This window comes from Terrapene carolina, unplaced genomic scaffold (genome assembly GCF_002925995.2).
Source record: "Terrapene carolina triunguis isolate 2854851 unplaced genomic scaffold, T_m_triunguis-2.0 Scaffold69, whole genome shotgun sequence".
Lineage (NCBI taxonomy): Eukaryota > Metazoa > Chordata > Testudines > Emydidae > Terrapene > Terrapene triunguis.
In genome coordinates this window covers 11636541-11649625 of record NW_020664420.1, presented here as the reverse complement: position 1 = coordinate 11649625, position 13085 = coordinate 11636541, and the positions used below count along the sequence as shown (strand labels likewise).

At 43.3% G+C, this 13085-nt stretch overlaps 1 protein-coding gene across 1 annotated transcript in view; it reads right to left on the bottom strand.

The window, feature by feature from the left end:
* DCC (DCC netrin 1 receptor) overlaps positions 1-13085 on the bottom strand; it is a 902832-nt gene that overhangs the window by 270989 nt on the left and 618758 nt on the right. Inside the window, exon 8 of the mRNA XM_026649009.1 lies at positions 5713-5869. Coding sequence (XP_026504794.1) covers positions 5713-5869 — 157 coding nt within the window. The remainder of the gene's footprint in view (positions 1-5712; positions 5870-13085) is intronic.

The following is a 13085-nucleotide window of genomic DNA, read 5'->3' as shown; positions in this document are numbered from 1 at the left end:
ATGCCTTCACTTCCAAAGGGGTTTCTCTTTGGAAGTGTTGAGTCAGGGGAGCCCTCTTGTTCAAATTACAGTCCCACGCTAAACAAACTTCTCCCACTCTCTCCCCTTTAGATGTTTTTGGTGACTGGTAAGGAAAGACATCCTTGAAAGGAGTCCAGCTTGTTTTCAGCAATCCACTGTTCCTGTTAGCTCAAGTTCAAAGACTCACCTGGCTCTTTGGCATCCAATAACAGCATGTAATGCAAGAGAGCTGATGGGGAAGGTTTAAAATTTACTTACTGGAAAGCTGGATTAGCAGTGAGGCAATAGCTTCAACCTAGCAAGTGTACAATCTGAGGAGACTTGGTTCTCAATCTGCTTCTCAAACCTATGAGATGGATGTCACCCAGTAGTTACAGTACAGCTAAAGATTGGCTCTGAAGATGTTTGATGGTATGGACTTATACACATCCCTAGCATTACTGGTACTGTCAATTGTCAAGCAAAATTACTGTTATCCTCAAACTGGGAAAAGCTTCTTACTCTAGAGTTGCAGTAATTTGCCTGACAATTTCTTTGCATGCCTGAGGTTAATGTCATACCCACTCTTTTTGTAAAGAGAAAAATAGCTCTTCTGTAAAAATGTATAAACAATAAATGACTCAGTAGCCCATGCAAGTGCTGAAAGGAAAACTACATTCATTTGGTTCAGCCTCAGAGGCTGAAAGTTCAGAAGACCAGAGGCACTTCTCGCCATGGCTAAACTGGGAAATGTATTTTTTTAAGAAAGTTTTTAATTATAACTGGCATCTTTAAGCTAAGTGCTGGAGGCTGCCATCTTGCTAAAAAGTTGTTGTTGTTTTTTTTTTTAATATTGGAAGCATGAAAACCCTCTGCAAGAGAGTGTTAACAACTTCCATACTTGGGTTAGTGCTAGATTCTGACACCCTCCCATTGCATAGTGCCTTACTCAGTGAGTAGTGCTACTGAAATTAAATGGAAGAAAATATTCAACCAGTGTAAGGGAATCAGAGGCAGCCCTTAATATACAGATATAGATGTGGATATAGCTTGCAATCTTAAAAAAAATAACAATAGTTCTATATAAATGTTTCATATTTAAATACTGAAGTATTCTTTTGACTGTTAAGCTGTTACTGGCCATTGTTGAAAACAGGATACTGGGCTAGACAGACCACTGGTCTGATTCAGTATGGCAATTCTTAGACTAGCATTAAAGCAGATGAGAAATAACTGTAATAATGCTTTGCGTTGTTACAGTAACGCCCCACTTAACGTCCTCTCACTTAATGTTGTTTCGATCTTACGTCCCTGCTCAATTACAGAACATGCTCCATTTAAGGTTGTGCAATGCTTCGCTATAACATTGTTTGGCTGACTACTTTGTCAACAGCTGGCAGCCCCCCATCAGCTCCCCTAGCCCCCCCACAGTGCCTCCCGCCCGCTGGCAGACCCCGCAGATCAACGCCTTCCCCATCCTCCCCCCGCCTCCTGCCCACGGCAATCAGCTGGCTTGCGACGTTCAGGAGGGATGGGGGAGGAGCGAGAACTCGGCGTGCAGGTTCCCCCTCCCAAATGCCGCAAGCCAGCAGATTGCCGTTGGCAGGAGGGAGGGGGGAGCCTGTGCTCTGAGTCCTAGCTCCTCCCCCCTCCCTCCTGCCCCCTGAAGGTGGCAAGCCAGCTGATTTCTGCAGGGAGGGGGGAGGAGCGAGGAAGCGGCGCACCTCCCCCCTCCCTTCCCTGCCTCCTGCCCATGGCAATCAGCTGGCTTGTGGTATTCAGGAGGCAGAGGAGGGAGGGGGGAGCCTGTGTGCCATGTCATCACTCCTCCCCCCCCCCCACTCCTGCCTCCTGAACACTGCAAGCCAGCTGATTGCCGCAGGCAGGAGGTAGAGGGGAGAGGGGGAGGAGCGAGGATGCAGCATGCAGGCTCCTCCTCCCTCTCCTGCCTCCTGAATACCACAAGCTTGGGGGAAGGGGTGGCATGGGCGGGCCAAGGGTTGAGTCCCCTGCCCCTGGTGCTTGCAGAGTAGGGGAAGCTGCTGCTGCTGCTGCTGTGCAATGTGCTTCTCCAAGCCTACAGCACCTTCAGCCTCCTTGCCTGCCTTATTGTCTGCAGTGCCAGTGGGCTGTGCCTGTATGGGGTAAGGTGAGGGCACCTCCCAACTATAGTACTGTATTGTATGGCAAAAAAAAAAAATTCCCTGGAACCTAACCCTCCCAATTTACATTCATTCCTATGGGGAAATTGGATTGGCTTAACATCATTTCACTTAAAGTCACATTTTTCAGGAACATAACTACAACGTTAAGTGAGGAGTTACTGTACCATCCCTTCCATCCTCGAATCCCAAAGCATTTTACAACATCAGTTCTTTGCAGTATGGGTGGTATTATTATCCCTAGTTTATAGCTGAGAAAATTGAAGCACAGATGTTAACATCCATATTTTCAAGAATGTCCATTTATTTGGCAGCATCAATTGTTCGGTGCCCAAACTGAGATAGCTAATGGATAAGGCCATGATTTAGTCACAGGTATTTTTAGTAAAAGGAGAGGTCACAGGCAATAAACAAAAATTCATGGCCGCGACCTATCCCATGACTTATACTATAAATACCCCTGACTAAATCGGGGGGGTTAGGGAGGGAGGGCACTGCTGCAGGGAGGCGCCTTGGGGGCCGCTGCTGCGGGGAGCAGTGGCTGCTCTGCCGTCCCAGGGACTGCTGCACGCTGTGGGGCCGCCAAAGAGACTGGCTGCAGAGCTGCTCCAGTAGCGGATGGTGTGGCAGGCCCCGTGGCCACCTGAGCAGCTGACCCCGGTGCCAGCTGCTTGGGCGGTCCTGGGGTCAGACACACTGGCCACTGCACAAGTCACAGAGGTCGCGGAAAGTCACAGATTCCATGACTTCCGCGACCTCCGTGATAGACACAGAGCCCTACTAATGGATTGATTATGTAACATGCTGAGCATGTGCTGATCTAAGTGGGATTTTAAGGACAGTCAGTTCCTCACACAGTGGTTAGCATGTTCTAGCCATCTTATCTTGTTACTTATATATCCCCAATCACTGTAGTATCTGAGAATACCTTAGAATTTTTAATATATAGGGCTGTAAATTAATCTTCTTTAATGCAAAACAAATTACCTAGACTTTAAAAAAATTGTCGCAATCTCAATTTTAATTGTACTGTTAAACAATAATAGAATACCAATTTAAATGTATTATACATTGTTTTGTTTTTTAGTGCGGTTATGTAAAACTATGTAAAACTTTATAGCCTACAAGACCACTCAGTCCTACTTCTTGTTCAGCCAATCGCTCAGACAAACAAGTTTGTTTATATTTATGGGAGATACTGCTGCTTGCTTCTTATTTACAATGTCACCTGAAAGTGAGAACAGGAGTTCCCATGACACTGTTGTAGCCAGCCTTGCAAGGTATTTACATGCCAGATATGCTAAATATTTGTATACACATTCATGCTTTCACTTGTAGGCTCTAAAGGTTTTACTAATAATAATTCTAAATTTGTAAGTTGCACTTTCACGATAAAGAGATTGCACCACAGTACTTGTATGAGGTGAAGTGAAAAATACTATTTCTTTTATCCTTTTTACAGTGCAACTATTTGTAATCAAACATACTAATATAAAGTGAGCACTGTACAATTTGTATTTTGTATTCTAATTGAAACCAATATATTTGAAAATGTAGAAAAACATCCAAAATATGGCTAATTTAAATTGGTATTTTATTCTTAACAGTGTAATTAAAACTGATTAATCACAATTTTTTTTTAATCATTTGGCAGCCCTATTAATATATTATCTTCACAACACAAGGTCACAGAGAAGTCTGTGGTAGACCCATGAATAAAACCCAACAACCCTGACTCCTAGGGACGTACTTTCAACAGAAGCCCATCATTCCTCTTCAACCTTATAGACACTCCACAGGGCTCCCACAAATGACATCATGTTTCAGGAAGATGGCTGCCTCCAGCACTAGCCGCCAAAATGCCAACTTAATTAAAGAGCTTTCTTGAAAAAATACATTTTCGCACTTTAATCATAAAAAGATGTGCTGTGGGTATTGTGTATTTGCAGGGTGTTCTGCTGAGCAAAATGGATGCAGTTTTCCATTAAAGAGAATGGTTTGATTCTTGCTATAAGAATTTCTGTCATAACTGTAGGTTTCTGTTTGTTCTGTGCGGTGCATAGCACTGCTTTTCTTAAAAATCCTGACATATTATTATAGCATCATCAAATAAAACACATAATGCTAGAGATCAAGGGCCAAACCTGGCAGTTTTTTGCACATGCTAATCTCCAAAAGGGGAGTTTCCCCTTTGGTAAGACTGTATTACGGTAATTATTGATTAGTAGTAGTATTACTGTAGCCGCCTATGAGCCCTAGTCATGGATCAGGACGGCATTGTGCTACGCACTGCACAAACAGTCCCTGCTCCAAGGAGCTTACAATATAAGTATAAGACAAGAGACAACAGATGGATACAGACAGGAGAGTACAAGTAAACAATGAGAGAATGGGACTGGGCCCTTCACAGCTAAGCACATACTTCACTGTGGATAAGGCATAGTTCCCAAAACAACAAGGCTAAACCTAAAAATCTCTCTCTGCAGATGCTACTCCACCTCATAAAATGAGATCAAAATATGGGAAAAGGCTTTTGGGTAAAATGACTATACAAAATGGTCCTGGGGTTCCAAGTTCATTAGTTCTCAATGATTCCATTACAAATCCATTTACTTCTCAAATCAATATAGGTTTCATTCTAATTCACCCTCAGAATCTGTGTTCTTTCCGGCTCCTACAAGAGTACCATTAACCATCACATAGTTGAGGTGTATTACAAGTGCAGTTAAGGTGAAAGTGACATTCAATAAACTTGATCTGGATTACTGACAATGATGTGAAGAAAGGGAAAAATCCAACTTAACTCTCCGATCCCAGGCTGATTTAGAAAAAAACAAAACTAAACTAAAAACATCTTTTTCACATGTATCCTGAGCACATTAGACAGGGAATCATGTGAGCAACAAACAAGACCCCCACAATATCTTTATTATAGAATAACTTTTCAATGTACGACTATAAATACTTATGAAACTGAGGTATAGCATAGTGCAATCTCCAAAACACAACTCTGCTATTAACATCTCAGTTCTCACCTGTAATACCTGTACCACTCTTACACCCATTCTTGTTACTCCATTTTACACCATTGCTGAATTAGACATTGGCTTTGTGCTGGAGTTATCCTCCTTTATCAATTAAGAAAAGCTCACCAAATTTACTTTCACTTGCGATTTTAACAGAATTTGAACCTGTATCTCCAGAGGGGAATGAAAGGTAAATGTGCTAATCTACTAGCCATATATTAGACAAGCAATTAGGATGATAAAGTTGTTACAAGTAAATTGGGATTGCATACGCCAGAATCAATATACTACCATTCTAGCCACAAAGGTGCTCTGATATCAAGGCATTAAGCATGGTATATGAACTTAGATAAATTACAGTACACAATCTATGTCTTCATACTGGCTATTATTGTGAAGTATTGTATCCAAAAACATGAAAACAGTTTGTGAGACACTATTAAAAACCTTGTGCAGCTTTAGGACCATGAACACCCTGATAACAGTAGTGGGCTGCTTATGTTGTCTTAGTCATTGGCACCTACCTGTTGATGCTTTCCCTGGAGAAGTAGACAGTGTATGCCAGGATATTCCCTTTAGTTTCTGCAGGTGGGCGCCAGCTGAGACGGACAAATCGACTGGAGACCAAAACAGGGACCACATCTCGGGGAGCAGAGGGGAGGACACTGGAACTTGGGATAGCTGAAGGGGAAGGAGAGGAATCAGTCAGAGAGGTTGGTGGAACAAGGGTTTCAGGACTGGTGGGAAGTACTGTAGTTGGCACAACTGATGTGTTAGAAAACAAAGGGCCAAGGTGAAATGGAAGTGTATGAATAAAATGAATGGGAGCGGGGGGGAAAAAAGAGAAAACTGACAGTAAAACCACACTTTAAAATACAACATTCTGCACAAGCAACAATCCACAAAGTTCAACAGCAACTAACGTACATTAGATGGGTTACTGTCCTGCTAATATTCAGAGCTTCTCTCTTACATGTATGATCACAAACTCTAAAAATTGCTTTGCTCACGCACAGATCTTTAGTTATCTGACAAACAAATAATTTTTAGCAACTCTTAAAAATCCATTTTCTACAAGAACCACCCTTATTGGACTGGGAAAGGCAGAAACTAAGAACTCTTCTACAAATTACTTGGTGGATGATTGCTCCCAAGTTCAATACAATAAAAAGCAGAATGGAATAATTTTAATATTGGTAAATCTGAAGATCTGGTTTTGAGTTAAAAAAAAAAAAAGTCAAACACACCAGGTATATAAACAATAAAACGAGTAAATGGCTAGCTTAAGGTTTCAGGTTGTGACATTTACAAAAGTATTTGTGTGTGTTGTCTTATAGGTTGCAGTTCCAGCTACATACTGTCTTAGCATGCGAACTCCATAACCAACATCCACAATCATCTTTCTTCCTTTGTGATCTAATGTGAAGTCCAATGCTTAATCTCACAGGCCCGTTGCTGTTACCACGGTCACAAATTCCTTGTCTGTCATGGAGAAGCACAGCCATTCATAGAATACCAGCATATTCTTATAACTTTTTGAATGGTCCACTTTTCTGGTCAAGTGCCCAAAAGGTGTGAGTGGGGCCCAAAGGGAGAGATTGTTTATGGAGGATGCAAGCTTATTGGGGAAGTCCCCCTGGTGAGAAATGCTAGCGGTGGAGTTTTCTTCTGGGTGTTTATTATTGGTTTTGGTTTTGTTGTGTTGTTATTTTAAATAATATCTAATGCCCACAGAGTATCAGATAGGCACCTTTGATATGTTTGATAAACTTCAATATGAAAAAAAAAATGGTTCACCATAGTGTTGTACAAAATAAGTAGACCAGGAGCCTGACATAAGCCACTTAAAAAATAAAATGCATCATTTAAAAACAGAAATTTGCCACTGATAGTGCACCTAAAGAAATAACTTTTTTCATAACTGTTCAGCTTTATCGGCCATGAAGCAATAATCCCTATGGCTGTCTGCAACCTCTTTACAGTTTTTGATGTGTGCTGTGAACAGTGTTATAAACATTAACTTACACTGTGCTCGTTAACAGTTCATGAACTGTGTTATCTAAATGGCATATAAAGGACGGCTTGATGTGTTCATAAAAATGCAAAAAAAAAAAAAAGGTAATTTGCATTGAATATTAGATCAACTAATGAACTTATTTTCATGTCCTCAAATTCTAGAACCCTTGCTGTTAACGAGATGTGCAAAATATGGCCACATCTTTTGACTATTTTCATGAGCAGAAATACTCCTTTTTATTAAATACAATACTCAGTATGGTGGCGTCCATTAAAAAGTAGTAATGCTTGAAGAATAATTGTCCTCAGTGGAAGAATTGTGAGACCCATGGAATTTCTCTATGATATTCCTCATGCACCTATCTAGTGGAAAAGAAAGGCCATAGTCTTGACAGCTCTTGACACCTGGGGCATATTTATGATCAACTATTATTATTTTATTTGTTTTGTGGTAGTTGTATTTCCTGGAAGTCCCAGTCCTGGACAGGGCTGATTTGTGCTAAGAGCTGTACAATGCAGAACAAAAAGTGAAATTCTCCACTCACTTCTTCCAGCGGTGGAACTCCATTTGTTGCAATGGAACAACAACTGATTTGCAATACTAATAGAGATTCTGACTTTTGGTCTAATTTGTATATCAACACCAATGCCACATGCCTTAATCAGGACTATTAATGAATGCTAGACTGCATAAGGGCATTATGGAAGCACCAAGAATCTTTGCTAAGTTTTTAGTTGAATGATAAGATAGAAATGTTATTAAGTTGACAGATTTTTGTAAGATCAACCCCAACTTTGTCCAGGGCAATGAAAGGGCTGAGGGTAAATGTATTGAGGTTGGGAGCTGGAGGGGTCTACTTACTCCTTATTGCTTTCGGTAAATACTGTAGTACTTGAAATATAGATTTTCTGCTAACTCCAGTAAAAACTCTTTCACTTTTATGGTTGTTAGCAGTGAATAGCAAATATGTATTTATGCTTACAATACAGAAATAACCTGTTACCTCGCCATTTATCTCAACAAGTAATATCTTAAAATCCTTGAAAGTTTCATATGAATATACTGGATCAATTCACTTGCGTCTGACCAGGGATGAATTTGTCCCATTTGTTCCCACTCTGTAAACACTGGATATTTCTGTGTCTTGGCACCTTGAATAATCATTTACTCCTATGTAAAGTGAGTGTAAAACTCTACAGTTCTGAGTCACTTTGCATAGGCATAAATGACTTCACAAGATTCACTGGAGATCATGGCAACAGATGCACATAGGGCAGGAGCGCCGCCAGCTTTTTTGCCGCCCTAGGCGGCGGAAGGTCCCGCCCCTGAAATGCCGCTCCCGACAGAGGCGGCGGAAGGTCCCACCCCCGAAATGCCGATGACGACCGGGGCGGCCGAAGATCCAGCCACCGTGGTCACCGCCCCCCAAATGTTAGTGCCCTAGGCAACCGCCTAGGTTGCGTAATGGGTTGCGCCGGCCCTGACATAGGGCCACGTTGTCAAGAGAGCTCAATTCCCATTTAGGCACCTAAATAAACAGGCCAGATTATTAATCTGGCTGAGCTTTTTTGAAATTCTGGCCTCAGTTGTGGGTACTGAGCTCCTCTGAAAATTCTGGCCATAGGAGCCATCCCTGCAGGACAAAAGTCCTATAGGAAATGGGAGGCGTGTCGGAGTTAGGTGCACAAGGCAGCTTTTACACAGGAAGTTCTTATGAATAGGGCTTAGGCAGCACCAGCTGTATGTCACCACACTATTTTATAGAAATGAAGGGCAACATTTTCTCTGATCTACCCTATGCATTTGACCGTGCCACACCTTTAAGCAGGGAAGATGTTGTCCGGCTGGCTGAGGGAAAGGGAACAGTCCTCTATGGGTGTGGAGGGGAATGGGTCAGCATGGCCACACTGACTCATCCCCTGGGCCTGGAAGGGTTGAAAGGGGGCAAGCCCAGACAGGAAAAGCAGGGACAGAGAGGTGTGGGGGGGATTCAAACACTATGAAGCGCAGATGGAGTGGGATTGTGGGGGTCAGTGGTGAGCCAGAGGTAGGATTCTCGCAAGAATGGCGGAGGCCTGGCCCCACAACGAGTGCTGGTGGAGCCCCGGGGTGGTGTGCTTGATTACCAAAGGCAGCCCCCTAGGCTGATGGCAGGTATGGGGGAACTCCAGGGAAAGCGAACACCCACACAGGTGAGCTGGCTACATTTGCTGATGGGACAGCCAGCAAGTGGTCAGGCTGTTGCCTTTGAGTTTATTTCTACAGCATTACAGTCTTCCAAAGTGTATGGGGTCACCCTGTTTTACTCAGCTGATTGCAGGAAATAAGGGCGGCACTGATGGCAGGAGTGGGTTGGATCAACAGCAGATGGAGGTTGCTGATTGCAGGGGTAATTTGGATCTGCATTGGGTGGAGGCTGAGGGGACATGTGGTACAGGTGGGCCCTTGCCACACAATGCGGCAATAAGTATCGATGGTGCGGCGCCTTGGTGAGATGCAGGGTCCGTCGCTATTTGTTCCTCTGAGGCTTTACATCTGGGAGATGGGGATGGACCTAGCAGGGTATTAAATGGGCCAGGGCAAGAATTGGGAGTCATAGGAGCCATATCAGACTTGTTTGGGGGGGCACACCCTTACAGGGAGGCTCATGGATTGCACAGCTGCTCCATGCTAGCTTGCAGTTGGTTGCAACAGCTTCCAGCATCCACAGGTGAGTGGTCTGGCCAGGATGGTAATGGATGCACAGAGAAGGCATGAGTTGCAGTGGTTTCTTAGTTTGAAGGTTTCTGGTGGGGTGGTTGCATACCAATGACCCCAGGGAGGATTCACATCATCCCATCACAGTTAACGGGCTCAGGGATCTTGTGCAGATCCTTGGCACCATGTATCGTAGTGGACCGGAGGCAGACTTGTTCAGGGCAGCATTCTTGATAGCATTTTTTTTTTTTTTTGGTGCTTTCAGGATCAGTGAGCTCGTACCTGGGTCCTGTAGGGACTCCATTGGAAGGGCATTGGAACTGCATGATGTACACTGGCAGCGGCAAGCAGTGCTACTAAACTTGTGAAAGTCAAAGATGGATCAAGGAGGCCAGGGTGAATCTGTTATCCTATGGGAAGGCGGTGATCCTGGGGTCTGCCCCATGGAGGCTTTGAGGGCCCACATGGCAATTCGACTGGGGAAGGGGATGGGCCCCTCTTTATGCATGGTGACAGGAGTCCCCTCACAAAATATCCATTTATTATAGTGTTGAGACAGGGACTGATGAGGTTGGGGCTGCCAGCCCAGGAATTTGGTTCCTGTTCATTCAGAATCATGGCAGCAACAGCAGCAGAACAACTGGGTATGAAGGCAGAGGCAATTCAGGTAATGGGGTGTTGGCATTCAGAAGCGTACAGAATGTATGCGAGACCCCTAGGTGGGAAATCAGCATTAATTTGTTGTAATCTCATTCCAGATGTTGGAAGACGGCCACGCAGATGGTGGTGTGGATCCGCAGGTATGGTCTTGTCTTTTTTGGGTGCATAGGCAGAGGTCCAAGTTGCCTGAGGGTTCGCAGCTGGGGTTCGGCAGGGAAACTTTCCTAATTTGGCATAGAAAGAGGGCCATGTTAGGGGACCAGCCAACACCACTGCTGAATACTATGGGGGCTAGTCAGGGGTTCCCAGATGTAATTGTGGTGCATCTTGGGGAAAACAATTTGGGAATGTGTAAAGGGGTGAAATTAATGCTCAGAGTGAAGAATGACTTGAGGCTGATTCTTGAACTTTTCCCAGGAGTTAAAATGGTGTGGTCATACATGCTTTAATGCAGGGTCTGGTGGGGAACTGTGAGGCCACCCCCAGGTAGACAAGATATGTGAACATGGAGGTGGCCAAATCCTTGGGGCCATAGGAGGGACAGTAATTTCACATCCTGGCATAGCATACGGGGTACCAGTTATTTCGGGAGGATGGGGTTCACTGTCAGACTTGGGTGCAGATACATTTTTTTCCGATATATAATAGGGCATTAGGAGATATCTGGGAACCCGATTGTGCTCAGGGAAGAGGCAGCCAGGCTAATTGCTGGCACCTCCTTGTGGCAGATGTTCAGTGGAGGCACTCCATAGGGAGGTATACAATGACCAGATAATTGGCTTAGTAAGGACTTAAAAAGGAGGTGTATGGAATGGAATGATGTTAAAGGAATGGAATGACAGGTTGTTGGAGCTCCTAGAAATGGTAGGGCAGGAAGCCAACCACCCTTTCTTATAGTCTACCTTAACCCTTCTACAAAGGGGAATGGATTGTAAGGTTCCAGCAATGGATTGACTGGGGGACCTGGATGGGAAAAAAAAGGGTGGGGGGAGCTAGCAATAGCCCCCCAAGTAGTTATTGAATGAACAGAGGGTTACCTGCACTTTACACTTTTATCTGCCTGGTAGTCCTAGACATCTAATAATAAAGTTGTGGCCTGATTAAAACCATATCAAGTGTCTCCTGTCCTCCTTTTGGTATGGCCAGACAATGTGATTGGCACTGTAATCTCTACTGCATTTTCTGCACTCATCCTGTCCTATACAAGAGGGGCTCTATATGCAAAACTAGAATACATACATATTAGTAATATTAAGTAATAGGCAGCATGGCTCACAGAGGAAGCTCTGATACCCAAATGCCTCTTGTAACTGTAGTTTTAGCCCCGTCAGATCTAGGACAGCCAGAATTGAATGTAGAATTGTTGCTTTCTTACAAAACCAAAAAAAAAAAAAAAGATAGATGAAAAAATAACACAACTGACTTATTATATTTATCTCATGGATCTGATCTGCCAAGGCACAAACACAGGATTCTTAAAAGTAAAAATATACACAGGGAGAGGTATTACTCATTAGATCATAACAGCAGCATCTCTCCTCCTTTGAAATAGTGTTATTAAATGCTAAGAAGAGTTGACATGTTGCATACAGTAAGAGATGTGAAAAGAATGCAAGGGGGGGTGTACAATACTTCCAAGAAGGTACACTCATAAAAGTATTATGTGTACAATGGGGAGGTGGGGGGAAATGACACAGGTTAAATCATTAGCCTTTTACTGAGACAGACCTGGATGCAAATCTTAGTAAAATGTTAAGTGAAAATAAGTCTGGTGATCTCATGCAAGACCCTAGCAAACATTTGTCCATATCATCACCACACAGCTTGGCATAGATCAGCATGATTAGCAGATGAAGATATAGAAGAAGATTTTTTTTTAAATCATGGAAAATTGCAAAAATTCATTTTATTTTTCTTCTAGGTTCGCATTATTTATTTTAAAAAATGAAAAGCAAGATTTTTTTGTTTTTTCCCTCCCTTAAAGCTCATTTTCCTGTACCCAAAGCATGCATGGAGCTGATCCTGTGTACCTGGGGGGAATGAGATCTTTACTTGAGGACTCCCTTCTTGGATAAGCTGAATCTTTTCCTAGAACCCTGACCCCCCGAGGCAGTGTGGGCTAGTGATAAAGCACTGGACTGGGACTTAGGAGATGTGAGTCCTATTCCCAGCTCTGGAATAGATCTAGTCTGTGAGTGTGACCTTGGGCAAACTAACTTCAGCTCTCTGTGCCTCTGTTTCTCCTCACACTATCTTTCTTGTCTACTTACATGTTAAGATCTTCAGGGCAGAAACTGTCTCTCACTATGCGTTTGTACAGGTCCTAGCACAATGAGGCCCTGATCTCACTTGGGTACCGATAATACAGATATTAAGTAATCAAAAGAATAACTTTATGGTGGGCTAGTGAGGAAGGATGTTCTTCTGGCAGAATCTCTTGCCCACACTCTAATCATCTCCTGCCTTGGCTGGGTCCCAATGGTTCATTCTTCTTGTCCTTGATTTCCAGCTCTACACCAATCT